The 14,129-nt window shown below is 40.5% G+C and overlaps 1 protein-coding gene across 1 annotated transcript; it reads left to right on the forward strand.

The window, feature by feature from the left end:
• The first annotated feature begins 319 nt into the window (after positions 1-319).
• Positions 320-13,364, forward strand: p4ha3 (prolyl 4-hydroxylase, alpha polypeptide III). The gene is made up of 13 exons (XM_075474344.1): positions 320-586; positions 1,184-1,338; positions 1,458-1,681; positions 5,827-5,976; positions 6,057-6,108; positions 6,222-6,379; positions 6,744-6,920; positions 8,863-8,927; positions 9,059-9,218; positions 9,313-9,375; positions 9,796-9,864; positions 10,778-10,874; positions 11,345-13,364. Exons 1-13 carry the CDS (start codon positions 399-401, stop codon positions 11,413-11,415), a joined length of 1,629 nt encoding a protein of 542 aa, XP_075330459.1. The 5' UTR covers positions 320-398; the 3' UTR covers positions 11,416-13,364.
• Positions 13,365-14,129: the final 765 nt, after the last annotated feature.

A 14,129-nucleotide genomic window follows, 5' to 3' on the forward strand; every position in this document is an offset into this window, starting at 1 on the left:
GTCGCTGTGACTCCAAACTTAACGAACAAGTGCGTCTTAATTTGTCTCTTTATCGGGACAAACTTTCCGCCTTCAGGTTAATTAGGAATACAAATAAAAAACAAATTCGTCGCGTAATGACACCATTGAAAGGCGCCATTTGTTTGTATGAACCTGAGCTAAAACTGAATGACCTGTTTTTAATCAGAACCAGCCTCCACACAACTCCACAAATGTCATGTCATTACAGAGTAAGATGATTGCAAAGTAATTGCACTGAATACATTTGGGCTGCAGGTCAGTCAGATAAACACAGGGCGAAAACTGATCTCAGATCTGGAGAGGCAGGGGCAAACCCTGCAGGGCTCGGAGCAGCTCAGAGAGACGGTCAAAAACCAGTGAAGCTGCAAAGGAAAAAGATGAAGAAACCTCCGCGTGTTTACTTTATCTGGGGTCTCGTGATTGTTGCTGTGATTCCCAAATCTGTAGGAGAAATGTACACTTCGCTGCTGAATATAAAGGAGGCGATCAGTGTTGAACGGAAACTGATCGATCACTTGCGGACTTATATTGACCACGAGTTGGAGAGACTGGAGGACGTCAAGCGGTGAGTGATGGAGACACGGAGATAGACGTGGCCCATTATTTATACAGATAGGCACTTTTTAGTTGCGTGCAGATGAATTAGTTGTTGTTTTTTCTGTCAGAAAAAGTAAAGGAAAACGCTGCTCGAAGATTGCTTTGTCTTAGTTTAGTTTATTCTAAGACTGTGGAGATGATTTCGTGGTAGGCTACAGGAGGTGCTGCAGTCACAGTGAATCATCATGGAAAAAGTGGAAATGATGAGGACAGCACATGTCTGGTTTTTGTGGGAATATCTAAATCTGTTGGTGTTTTTTAATTGACCCTGTAAATTCAGTTCAGTGACTTTCTTTACCAAAAATTGTGCAAAGAACACACAGAAAATAATGCATGCCTTTAGAGTTTCTGTGTGGAACACAGCTGATTTAATGGGGATGCTCTTTTGGTCTCTTTTGGTCCTCTCCTGAACAGTCCATCAAAGAACCTCACAATTTAATACTGTGAGGCCTATCATCTTTATCCTCTTTCATGTACTTTAATAAAGTACCAGTTTTATTACTCTGGTCCGATTAAGCCCATGTGTGAGCACCTCTTAATTTCCACAATCTCATCTTTCACGCAGCTTTTATTCCAAAGTGTCTGACCTGCACACAGAACTTTATAAAGGCCCGGCGCCTGCATTGGCGAACCCGCTGGTGGCCTTCACCCTCATCAAACGCCTGCACTCAGAGTGGCTGAACGTCGTCTACAGCAATGAAGCCATGGAGAACACACAAGGTTAGCCCTCCGCCCGCTTTCTTTACAGACACATCTGGTTGAGATATCTAAAGTCACTCCTCCTCTCAGCTGTCAATACCAAACCCCCCTTGTTCACCTTTTGACTCCTCACTGTCCAGCCTTCAGGTCTAGTTACGAGGAGGAAAAGGCTGATCTGCCCAAAGTGGAGGACCTCCAGGGGGCTGCGAATGGGCTGATGAGGCTCCAGGATGTGTATTCTCTCCAAGTTTCGAGCCTTGTGAGCGGTCGTTTCCAGAGAGTCACCGATGGCGAGGCGATGGATGTCTGCATGCCTGCAGTGTCCGTCTCGCTGACTGGTGATGACTGCTTTCTGGTTGGGAAGGTGAATCATGAATAGTTTCAAACTCAGCAGTCATTCCACAGCTTTACAATAGCCTTGTTTTTTTTGTTGCTGGGATGTTTTTATTCCCTACCAGGAAAGTTTGTCTGACATGAATATCATTTTTTTTTTTTTTTTTTTTTAGTTGCATATTTTGGTTAGCCTGAAGTTTTCCGTCCTCTAACGTATATATGGGGACCTTTGGGGGAACTCTGCAAAATATTCCCATTTGGTTGGATCAGCGTTAATTAAACTCTCTCAGAGTCAATTCAGCACTGGTGATTTTGCTGCATACCGCTGCATAACCTTGTGCAAACATTCTCTCAGCGTTTGTTTATGGTTCTTCTCAATCTAATGCCAGCACAACCACAGGCTAACATTTATTGAACTTTCAGTGCTTTCTGGGTTGAGCCTTAAGTAACTTGTTAAGTTTATTGATTGTTCGCAGTCACTTTTAGGAAAGGTCAGATTATACGAAGCTTTTTAAATCCTCAAACCTTATTCAGAAGTATTCAGAAGCCATGTGCTCCTTTAAACAACAACTATGCAAAAGTAAAATTGTTGATGCTCACAAAGCAGCAGACAGTTGTGAAAAGATAGCAAAGTGTTTTCAGGTTGTTGTTCCAGTACTTAGAAACAGGAAAGATGGAGGTCAACATGAGGTTTTGTAGGATTCCAAAAGAGACAAATGAAATCCCATGTTCAACTGCAAGAGACCTTCAGACTTATGTCCCTTTCACACTGCGACCCGCTATCTTAGCGTGTCCAAATTGCACCTTCGACCCGCGTCGAGCAATGTGAACGCTTGGCGTGTCAGGGTGACCCGTGTCGCCTGAAGCCGAGTTCAGGGGGAGTTGCCTAGTGGCAGAGCGTCACACGAAACACATAAAATGCTGGGCGTGTACAATGACGTAGGCACAAGCCATGCGCCGGAGGTAGGGGGAAATACACCTGTCTGCATCAAATTTTTTAAACAAACGATGGCGGGACACCTTGAGAACTCATTTTTGCAATGCAGTTCATGGAGATGTTACTTTACGGTGCGTCTTGCTGCGTGGGAAACCGCGCTCTCCCATCTTTCTCGCCAGCCCTTCCAGCAGAGGTCCATCTTTCACCGTCCCCGAAATGTGGCGGAAAATAACGTCCTCTGCTCGGGGGCTGAGGAGCTCGCGGACCTCCTTGTCTCCCCAGTTGGCCATATTAAAAAATGTCTCCAACTTGATGTAGGCTAAAACAGAGTAAAACTTGTCCTCACCTGTCGCTGTTGTTCTGAATCAGCTATCCATTCTGTCTTTTAAACTCCTCACGTCACGCCCACGTCCGACCCGCGTCGATTGTGTTCACATCAAACTCGGCTCGGCAAAAAGACTAGGGTCCGACGCGGGTCGAAAGGCGAGTCGAGTTGACGCGGCAGCCCGGGTCGGCAGTGTGAACACAACAGCGGACACGCTAAATTCGCGAATTAAACGCGGGTTATTCGGCAGTGTGAAAGGGGCTTTAGAGAATTGAGGACTTAGAGGATAACTGTTTCTGCTTCACAAACTTCTCCAGCTGTCAAGCTGGATCAGTGATGCTTTGGGCTTGCATGACAGGGTGCCCATAGCCCCTCAACCTAAAAATCATCATAAATCTGTGGATTCACCTCAAAAAAACATTGTATGCAAGACGGTAAGATAATCTCATAGACTTTAAGGCCTTTTGCAGGAAAAATTGATAAAAAATCCCTTAAAGGTGACCAGTTAAATATGTAGTTGCTACAAAAATGTCTTGTCAAGCTGTGGTAAATGCCAAAGGGTTTGTTAACTCAGTACTGATCAGGCAGGGAGCCCAGATTTTGTATGCTGCTGTAAATGTTGTGAAGTAAAACATAGTAAGGTATATATGTAACGTACCAAAAAGCAGAAGCAATAAGCCAAATACTACAAGAATACAGTACTTGAATAAATGTGCCAGTGATGGTTAATGGTCTCATATTTCCTAAATATATTAGAGAAAGATTATGATCAACACTCTCACCCTGATGGATCAGTTTTGATTAAAATAATATGCAGCAAAAGATCAATGGAGAGCATTTTGGAAGATGTTACTATGAAAGTTTTCCCTCTTTGATTCATTTTCCATTCCTAAGATCTGTATTGATTTTATTCGAGATCTGTCAGTCACTGTGTGGTGGGAGCTCAGCCAATCAGCCTGGAAAAAAGTTGTATTCTTCTTTTTGCGTGAATGATAATCCGCTTCATGTGAGGATAAATACTGTTCGACAAGTAGGGAAGAAAAAGAGATTTCTCCACAATGCATTCCACTGTTTTTTGTACAGTGGTGACGTGTAAGGGCAGGGCACGGTGTGGGATAGACATCCTCTGGTATGGAAAACACATTATCTCACACTGCAAAGAGCAGAGAGAGGCTTCATTTTCACAGAGGCTGAGATTATCTGAGACAGTCTGTGAACAGACATGCTTAGTTTTAAAGTGCTTGCTGTAAAGGAGCTTTTAGGTGGTTGTCAGAGTGCTGTTCAAAAGCGCCAAGGTTTGATGAGCTGAGTCTTCTTTGAGACTGCTTCCATCATGAGTGTGGCTTTTTTTTATTAAGTTCATTGAATTGTTTTCTTCTGCCCATCCCAGAAGATCTTAAGAGCTTTCCAGATAAATTCTGTAAAGTATAAAATGTGATTAAGTAGATAACTTGTGAGTTCCTGACAGAGTTTTGGTTCGTGGGGAGAATTTGTTGAACGTCTCCGGGAATCTCTGTCGACGGGAGCGACATTCCACCCTGTTTACATGTTGCTTCTGTCTGTTTACCTATTTCATCAAATCAAGTCAGCTCAAAAGCTGATTTATAACCAGTTAAAGTTGATTTCAGCCACTGCCTGTGATTTCCTAAATACTGCTTAGGCATGTATCCTCATCTACAGTGCAGATGACTGAGGAGTCACACAGGCATCACCTAAAAGAGATTGGTGTCCAGTCATATAACACAAATAGTCTAAATAAAAGCAGAAATGCATTCATGTCTAAAGCCTGGTTCACATGCAGCAACATGACCATCAACAGCTCAGTCACAGATCTGATCAGGCTATGTTAAAGAATCTGCTTATTTAGCCGAATGCTGCTAGCTTCAAACGCCTCCAAACAATTGGTAAACTCGCTACTTTCTAACTCCAGTCCCACAGTTCTTTTAAATCATTTTAGTGTTAATTCTTCTTCTTCTTACAGAATCAAAGTTTTACTGAAATGCAGAGTCTGACATCGATTTTCTGCTCAGGATTTTTAGAGCTGGTCTAAAATCAGAGCTCCATAACGGAGTAGAGTGGGTTTTTAAGGAGAGCGAAAGCCAAACCAACCTCTAACACTTTAATCGAGGATCATGGCCTACACTGGCTTCATTAGTTCAGAGTCTCTCAGAAGTTGAGTTTGGCAGAAGTTCAGCATTCTGCAAAAAACAGCATTTAAAAATTGTGCAGCAAATTCAGAATAATATTCCTGAATGTAAAATTTTGGAGACTTCCTACTTCCTGTGAATACCACCTACAGTGCATGATATCCTGAAAATAACTGGAAAAGGTAAGAGAGACTGGAAAATGGAAAAGTAAGGACTGAACTATCACAGTACTCTCAAAATGTTACATGAATGTAAAATAATGATGCTTTTTTAAGTTTTATTTAGTCATTTGATCTCATTACAGACCTGCGTACAGCAGAAAAAAATCTAAATACAACACACCCAGGTGCACAAGAACACACACATATTTAAAAGGATCAAAATTACAAACTGAAATTCGTCAGTAAATAGTCTGTGGTCTTAAAGTTTCATATCATCAGTGCAGGTCTCTATGTTCCTCTTCTCATTTCAGCATTCCTCTGACCTGCCATCTGTGCCAAACACTCTTTTCCATTTCATTTAGAAAAAAATAGTAGCCACACCACAGTGTAAATGATGCCAGCTGAAGGGCTTGATGGAAGAAACTGGTCGGTTTCTGGCTCAAAGCTGGCCTGACTGCTGTTAATGTGGTTTTTAACTAAAGTCATCCCCATGACTCAGTGCCTGATTTTAGCAACAGTCATTAAGCTTTACTTGAACTGACTGACCAGAGACTGTTTGAACTGCCACATAACAAGCTGAAGTAATTTTGGTGTAACTGTACACAGGTGGCCTATGAGCAGGAAGACTATTATCACTCTGTGCAGTGGTTGGAGGAGTCTGTGCGTCTCTTCAGAGGAGCAGGAGGACAGTGGAGCCCTGAGAATGAAGGGACTTTAGAAGATGCTCTGGATCACTTGGCCTTCTCCCACTTCAAAGTATAACAAATGTTTAGGAGATGCACGTTTGTAAAATCTTTGATCGATTGCACAGCCTTTGATTCCTCTCATTGTTTCAGACAGGAAATGTCTCCTACGCTTTGAGCCTGTCCCACGAGTTGCTGCATCACGGTAAATCTTTCACTCATTTTTCATTTGTCCCAACTGTGCTGTATTCGAAAACCTCCCTCTTCCCACTTGTTTTTACCTCACATCTGAGACTATTTACATGCATTTCTTCTCAGATCCGACAAACGGACGAGTTCTGCAGAATGTTAAGAAGTATGAGAATCTGCTGGTTGCTGCAGATCCACCCAGGGGTGATGGGCTGAGGAGACCCACTGCCACTTATCTAAGAACCAGGGATACTTATGAGAGACTGTGCCAGACCCAAGGCTCTCAGGTATTTATCTAAATGAGTGACTCTTCAACTGTTGTTCAAGTGCTGTTGGTCTTACATAGTCAGACATACATTAACTCCAGTGTTGGAGGATGATCTGGTTTCATCATCTTATAATTTTAGGAAAGGATGTTCCGTTGATCATTAAAATTTGTCCAACAATTAGCAAAAGTTTACCAAGTAGTTGACCAATATTTTTCATCCATCCATTTCATTGTCATTTACACAGCCATAAAATACTACACTTAGTGCAACATCATTCCTGCATTTAAGCTGATGTGATAACAATGTTGTGACTGATGAATAAGAAGAAATGGCCGTTGTGTGATGTTGGTAATGGACTTCGGGTTCCTGTTTCTCCTCACAGCCGATTCATTTTGAAAACCCCAGACTATTCTGTGACTTCTTCACCAACAACAATCCCACGCTGCTGCTGCGGCCTGTAAAACGGGAGGTGATGAGTCTGCGGCCGCGAGTGGTCCTTTACCACGACTTTATCACAGACAAAGAAGTTGAGGACGTCAAGAGACTCGCCCAGCCTGGAGTGAGTGCTCTTAACCTGCAGCTGAAACGGCCCATGTGTGTCCAATATGTCAACACTGAGATCCTCAAAGGTTTTTTTAAACCCGTGTTTACTGAGTTTTGTCAACACAGAGTGGAGTTTTTCCACATGGAACTCAGAAAACATGAATCTGAAAAATGTTGGTCTGGTAATAGCAGAGTTCACCAGAGTCGGCTTGAGTTTGCTCAGATCCGTTTGCTGACACTTTTGTTCTTCTATAGAGTATGTTAAGTCTGTGTGCCTCTCACATAGAAAACATGAAGTCATGTTTGTGATTATATTGTGTTATCATGGCTTCTCGTCAGGAAATTAGTGCATGATGGGAACTTGGAATTGGCTCTGCTAATTTTACAGATAGTTATCATTTCAGGATGTTTTCCTACTCTGTTAATTTCCTCCTGCCTCGTGGACATTTGACAGTTGCATTTACTGTGGCTTAAATTAAATTGTAAACAACTAGGCCAGCTCTCAGCAGGACTAGAAGTATTTTTTTTTTCATTATAAACACAGTACAGTATATGTAACATGAGCTTTGCATTGGCAGAGACTCCACAGCTGATTTCCACTGTCTAAGAACCAAAGCTTTTACATGAGTTGCTGATCACCCTCCATTGTTGTCTTTGTGTCATCCAAGTATCAACAAAGCTTCACGATAAACTGTCGTGCTCAACTTCATTGCAATTTAATTAAATTGTCATAACAGTTTTATTTGAAAAGCTTAAATGGGTCCACAGTGCATAATGGATGCTTGTGCTTTTAATACTTTATGTGCCTTTCTGGTGATAACGCTTTTTATCTTTGCAATCAGACGACTGAAAAGGGAAACTTGAAGTCAACGGTCAACAGTGTGTATTAAGATTGAAAGGATTACATCATATTAGAAGGAATGAAGGTGGTAAAATGCACAGTTGTTGGTTTCTTTGGCATTGGAAATGGCTAACATTTTCCTTCTAGAAAGACCCGTTTAATGAAGAGTCGGCCTATTTCCTGCTTTAAAGCATTACGTTACTATGAAAACTTGAAGAAACTACTCAAACTGCCCAAATAACTTGGCTGGTCTCTGCTGGTAAATCATGGCTCAGCCTCATCTAAAGATGTGACTCAACAGAAAATATGCAGTTTGTTGCCGTCAGAGCTCTCTGTCTGCTGACTCAGCCAATTGAGGGAATATTTGGAGGGCTGACTGAGTCGGTGCCTCCACAGTTTCTGTTAGGTTTTGACAGTTTTTTCCATCCCTTTCTCAGATGGAAACCCTTGTACTTATTCAGTCATTTTGGTGGTTTGTGCGGCTGATTGAAAACAGACCTGTGGTGCTGACTGCGATGGTTTACGCTTCACTTTGCTGGATCACAGAGATTTTGAATATAACTGAAAGATCCCGTCTGTTCTTAGTTAATACGTTGACTAAAATAGAGTAACTTACTAATTTTCCTTTTCTTAAGGTGCCCTATTTCTGATGTCATTAGGCAAAATGATCCACATATAATATTATATTTCCAGTTTTAGGCAAAAAAAAGAAACAGCTTATGTGCCTGTTGAATACTAGAGAACATTAAATCAGCAGGCAGCGTGGCTGCTCATAACTCAAAGAGGATTCAGGAAGGGCAGATTTCCAGACTCAGACTTTGTGATGCACATTGACAAGTTATGCAGTAAGACAGAATTGAATTAGAAACAGGTATCTGTTGGGAGTGATTGATATCTTCGTCATCATTCTTCCTGCTTTGCAGTTAATAGTAATATATTTTCACCAGTTGGCAGCTCTTCTAAAAACAAAATGTGGACTTTAATTCACGTCCCTCCTGAAGACAGTTTTGGATATTCTGCACTTCGTCTGGTCTGCTCTTTGTGTTTGTTTTGGTCATCTGTTTGCAGCTTTAACCGTCACACTGTTATGAAGCGGTTGTCTGTCTTTTCTAACAAGTTGAGGAGATCAGTGGTTGCAGCTGGAGAGAAACAAGCAACAGCAGACTATCGAATCAGCAAGAGGTAAAGATTATGTTCAAAACTTTTAGCATTAATAATACTTGTTCAATATCAATAAAACCATATGTAGCAGTAACTGTGCAGCTCCGTGTGGACTGTAGCAGGTGCTATTGATCAGTGTTTCTTATTTGTAGTGCATGGCTGAAGGGCTCAGCGCGTTGCATCGTTGGGAAGCTGGACCAGAGGATCTCGATGCTCACGGGGCTGAACGTGAAACCTCCATATTGCGAATACCTCCAAGTGGTGAATTATGGCATTGGTGGCCATTATGAACCTCATTTTGACCACGCTACTGTAAGTTGATAGTTTATTGGTTAGTTTTTTGTTCGCACTGGTTACATCTATTATTTAGAAGCTTTCTATGTCTGTTTCACTGACACAAAACCAGTCACCATCCAGTCCTGTGTTCAAGCTGAAAACTGGGAATCGTGTGGCAACCTTCATGATATACGTGAGTAAAATCTACTAACAGCTGCCAGAAGTTCTTGGCCAGATTCGTGTTGACTGTTCCAAAGTCTAAATTAAAAACAAATAGGTTCAGTTGTTGCCAGGAGTGCAGCAGGACTCTGACAGGACCAGACTGACAGACTTTGACTAGGTCTGATCTCATTGCCTACGTTAACATTTTGTAGATATTCTGTCGTGCATCCAACACAAAGTCTCTGATTTACAGTATCGTTTATTTCTTTATTCTTCATTTAGTCCTGTCTATTTAAACTTTTTTTTTCTAATGTTATAATAAATATGTAGATATTAAGAGTGAGAATAAAACTTATTGTGACCTCTAAACAGGGCAGCAGACAGAGTGGATTTTCATGACATGAGCACATAAACACAAGACCCGACTATGATGAAATGTTGTTTTCCACAGCTCAGCCCAGTCGAGGCAGGTGGATCCACAGCCTTCATCTATGCCAACTTCAGCGTTCCTGTCATGGAGGTAAACACTTGTCTCAAGGGAGCAACAAGCATCCTCTTTTGTCTTCATGTTTTTGATGTGAGATCATTTATTTTCACCACACTCATGTTCTCAGATCAGCTGTCAGAATACTGTCTTTTCATAGCAACAACACCAAGGTTTTTTTCTCCCCTTTTGATCTAATTTCTGTTTCTACCAATATATCTGAACTTCATTCAATTCTGAACTGACATATATATGAATAAAATCATATAAAGCCAATAACTCAGGGAGATGCACCATCTTCCATCACCGTTTGCAGTTTAAACTTCCCTCTAATGTATTTTGAATCATAAAACTAGGATCTTGCCTCCAGTCAGTTCTCAGGCCGACAAAAACATTAGACACTGTGCACATTTATGATATAACACTCGAAGAAACTGAATTATTATCTGCTTTTTTTTTGCATGTAAACATACAAACGTAATCATTCAAAATCGAAGCTCTGAAAACCAGCCCAACACACCCAATTAGTCCGGTCTGAGATCGAATCACTCCCACATGTATACGCTCAACTTGATTAAATAAAACAGTCAAATTTAAGTGCATATCACTACAGCCAAATTCTCAATGAAACTGCTCTCATTTACATACTCTTTTGTTTCTTTCGTCAGATGGCTAAACGTGACTTTTTAGGCAGTTCATTAGGAGTACAATGTCATTTAAAGCATGTCCAGATTATCGCTAAAATAAAATCCTAAACTGACAAAATAATGAGAAATGTGAAAAAATATATATTCCTACACTTATGTTTTAATATCCTTTAGTTGAATTTACTAGCAAAAGTTACAATTTGTGTTACTTTCTTATTTCATAGTAAGTTTCATAAATAATAATAGCAACCTTAAATCGGAAGAAACTGAGAAATCGATTTGTGTGGATTTTCTTGTCACAGAAAGCTGCTATCTTCTGGTGGAACCTCCACAGAAATGGTCAGGGAGATGTAGACACCCTGCATGCTGGCTGCCCGGTGCTTATCGGGGACAAATGGGGTAAGATTTGATGTGTTCGGTCATCATGCTGTTAACACGAGCCAAAAAGTAATCTTCTTCTTCTCATAACCCTTACCCAGTGTTCGGCGATTCTAATATACAGGAGCCCACATCTGTCCTGCATTATGCATTTAGAGATGTTGCAGTGCAGTGCAGACAGTGGAAGCTGAACATCTGCTGCCAGTTGGCTCAGACCACCAAATGTGTCTATGGAACAGTTAAACTATCAGAAGGATATTAATCATCCTAAAGCAGCTGCTGAAGCAATTGGTGGAGGTGCTGCTCATAGTTACAGTATATATCATATAATTTCTTATATTGTGTAATCAGATATTCATGAAAATAATTGTAAAGCAATTCTTCAAAGTTAGAAAATCAGCTTGGGCAAGAATAGTTTTACTCATACTGTTATTTCTAATACTTTTTTAAAATTGCTTTATGCATACTTTTGCTCTTCCTGTGTGCTCCAGTGGCAAACAAGTGGATCCACGAGTACGGCCAAGAGTTCCATCATCGCTGCAGCCTGAATCCTGAGGAGTGACGGAGAGGCGGGACCCAAGAGGAGCGAGCGTGCACTTTGGATAGGAGCCTGGGATCCCAGGGAGCCTGGAACGGATGGCAGACTCTGCTGCAGTGGACATGGTGGTAAAGGACGACTGCAGTCCAAATGCTGCAAGTGGGGAGTTCGAGCAGCTGGATAGAGGCCTCTTTGCACACTGGGCTGGCTGTAGTAAACTGTGTAAGACTGTTTACCTGTTGTTTTTTTTAAAAACTGACATCTGATCCAAGCCTTTTCTAGCACTGAATCCACTCTGCGTGGGTCACAAATCAACAGCTGATCCTCAAAATGTCAGAATGAATCACATGGTACCTCAAAACATTGATAAATAGGAATGTTATATTTATTTCTCTTTTTTTTTTTTGGAAGTGTGTGAATAGCTGTCTTTCTTAGAGTAATATTTCTGTAGGGAAATGCAGACACAAGCTGATACAGAACATGTGTTCTGCTGGGCAGAGGACGGGATCTTGTTTCAAGAGCTTAAAATCTGAGTCTCATGTTTCTCCGTGTGGTTAATTATCAACAGTGGGTGTGATGTTCTCAGACTGTGCCTGTTTATTACCAACTGACTGAACAATATTATCATCTTTTTCAGAGAGAGACTCTCTTTGTTTGATTTAACTCAGTATTCAATGCAACAAATGACCCAGTGAGTCACCCTCATACTAAGCTTCAGATGCTGGTACTCATTAATCTCCTGCTCGTCTGTGTACAGAGTGATTAGGAACCTGTTTGAACTCACACTACCAACTTTCTCTGCATACCTCTCAGATGACTCAAATATCATTGTTGAAGTTCATAATCCATCCTGAAACAGGGCGAGGTGGGTCATATGCAGTGTCATTATTCACTATATGAGCCAGAGACAACACCGCATCTCTGTAAAGCACTTTTTGGGGACGTCCTGCTGTTTGAATGACAGTCATGGATTAGTATTATAATCTTGGTCTCTCCAAGCACACACTGACAATATATGAGCAGAGCATGTTCTGGATCCCTTTTGCACATTCCTGTGCGCACACTTAACAGCAGGACTTTGCAATTTTCCCACACAGCTAATAAAAAGAAAGGCCATAGGGTTGTGAGGCCCTTTTTTTTTTATGGCAACTGTAAATAAGAGACATATCATGGGGCAAATATATATGATCTATTTTATTTAGTTTTGAAATAAGAACTTGATACTTCAGAGTAAAAAAATATGAAACTGGTCTGGATGTCTTTGACACTGATCTTTAATCACTACTTTATTTTGTGTCCTATGCAACTCATAGGTCATTTTTTTCCATTTGATTTAAAGCAGCAGAAGCTTTTAATACAGTCGAGTCTGTAAAGTAATAAACCATAAAGCCTAGGAAAGTGGTCTATCTTAAGAAATAAATCTCAGCCTTCCCCAGAATCCATGTAGGTTTAGTCTTCACACATCCTACAGACTCTCAGTTGCCCTTGCTGTTACCACAGCAAACATGGCAGCAGAGAGACTTGTTGCTATGCTCAAGTGTTATCCAAGCTACCTAAAACACACATGAGCAGATCACAGGTCTTCCTCAGTTCATTGTCAAACACATACAGTACTTCTGCACATTGAAATCCGGGCGTTTTCAACATGCTGTGCTTTTCCAAAGTTGCGAATACTTTTCAGATCTAACTGATTTCTTCTACTTCTGCTGTCAGTGAGTTGCTTTATGGTTTAAACACATTTTTGTACAATACTGACTGACGAGCTGGAAATAAATAAGAAAATAAATGAAGCAAAGATAGCAGCGTGCTTCTTTAAATCTCAGGATTTAGGAAAGCTTGAACTCCTCTTAGTTTGTGGCGTTGATGGGCAGAATAGTGCCTCCCTCTGCTGGTGATGTGAAAGACAGCTTTTTGTTTACTGTTAAAATGTGATTGCTACTTTATTGTAACAGACTCTTATTTCAAAATTTCTATTTTGTTTTTGTGATTTAGATTTAAGTCATATTCCTCTGCAATTATAAACAGGTTATAATTTAATTAGTGTAAATGATTGTGCTTTTGTGTTCAGTGTACTGAATGAAATTTCCAGGTATGGTTGTGCCAAACTGCCAGGAAGTTGTTTAAAAGGGAAATCCGTTGGCTGTGCATACAAGTAATCATATTATATAAGAGAAGAGGAAAACATTTGATGATAATTAATGTCAAGATGGGTTGTAAATTTACCCTTAAACTGAGATCACTGAGGAACATTTCTCAGAGAGGTTTACACGGAATATCATAGTTTTCTACAACAATATTTGGTTTTCCAAATGTATTGCAATTCTGAGTTTCCATATTCAAATTTCAAAGGTGAGCACAGACTAGCTATATATTCTAAAATTAAACTCACGGTGTTCATTATGGGATCTGGATTCAATCTACTCGCACTGGCAATCGATTGAATAAACACTTAAATGTATTTCTCCAGAATGACTTGATCATCAGGCCTGTCCACAGAGATGAGGAGAGAGTACTATGATATGTCTCATATTCATCACTGATAGAAGAAATCTTGGAACGTGTATTGTGCAATAATGATTTTACATGATAAAATTAGTGAATTACTTTGTTTTATTGATTATGTGTTACGTACATTTACATTAATTGATGTCCCCCCGTATAGTGTCATATTGTACCACCACCTGGCTAACTTTATCTGATCAATGTAATTACCACCTACTTCATATTGTTTGAATTTA

The sequence above is a fragment of the Odontesthes bonariensis genome, chromosome 9 (genome assembly GCF_027942865.1).
Source record: "Odontesthes bonariensis isolate fOdoBon6 chromosome 9, fOdoBon6.hap1, whole genome shotgun sequence".
NCBI classification, from domain to species: domain Eukaryota; kingdom Metazoa; phylum Chordata; class Actinopteri; order Atheriniformes; family Atherinopsidae; genus Odontesthes; species Odontesthes bonariensis.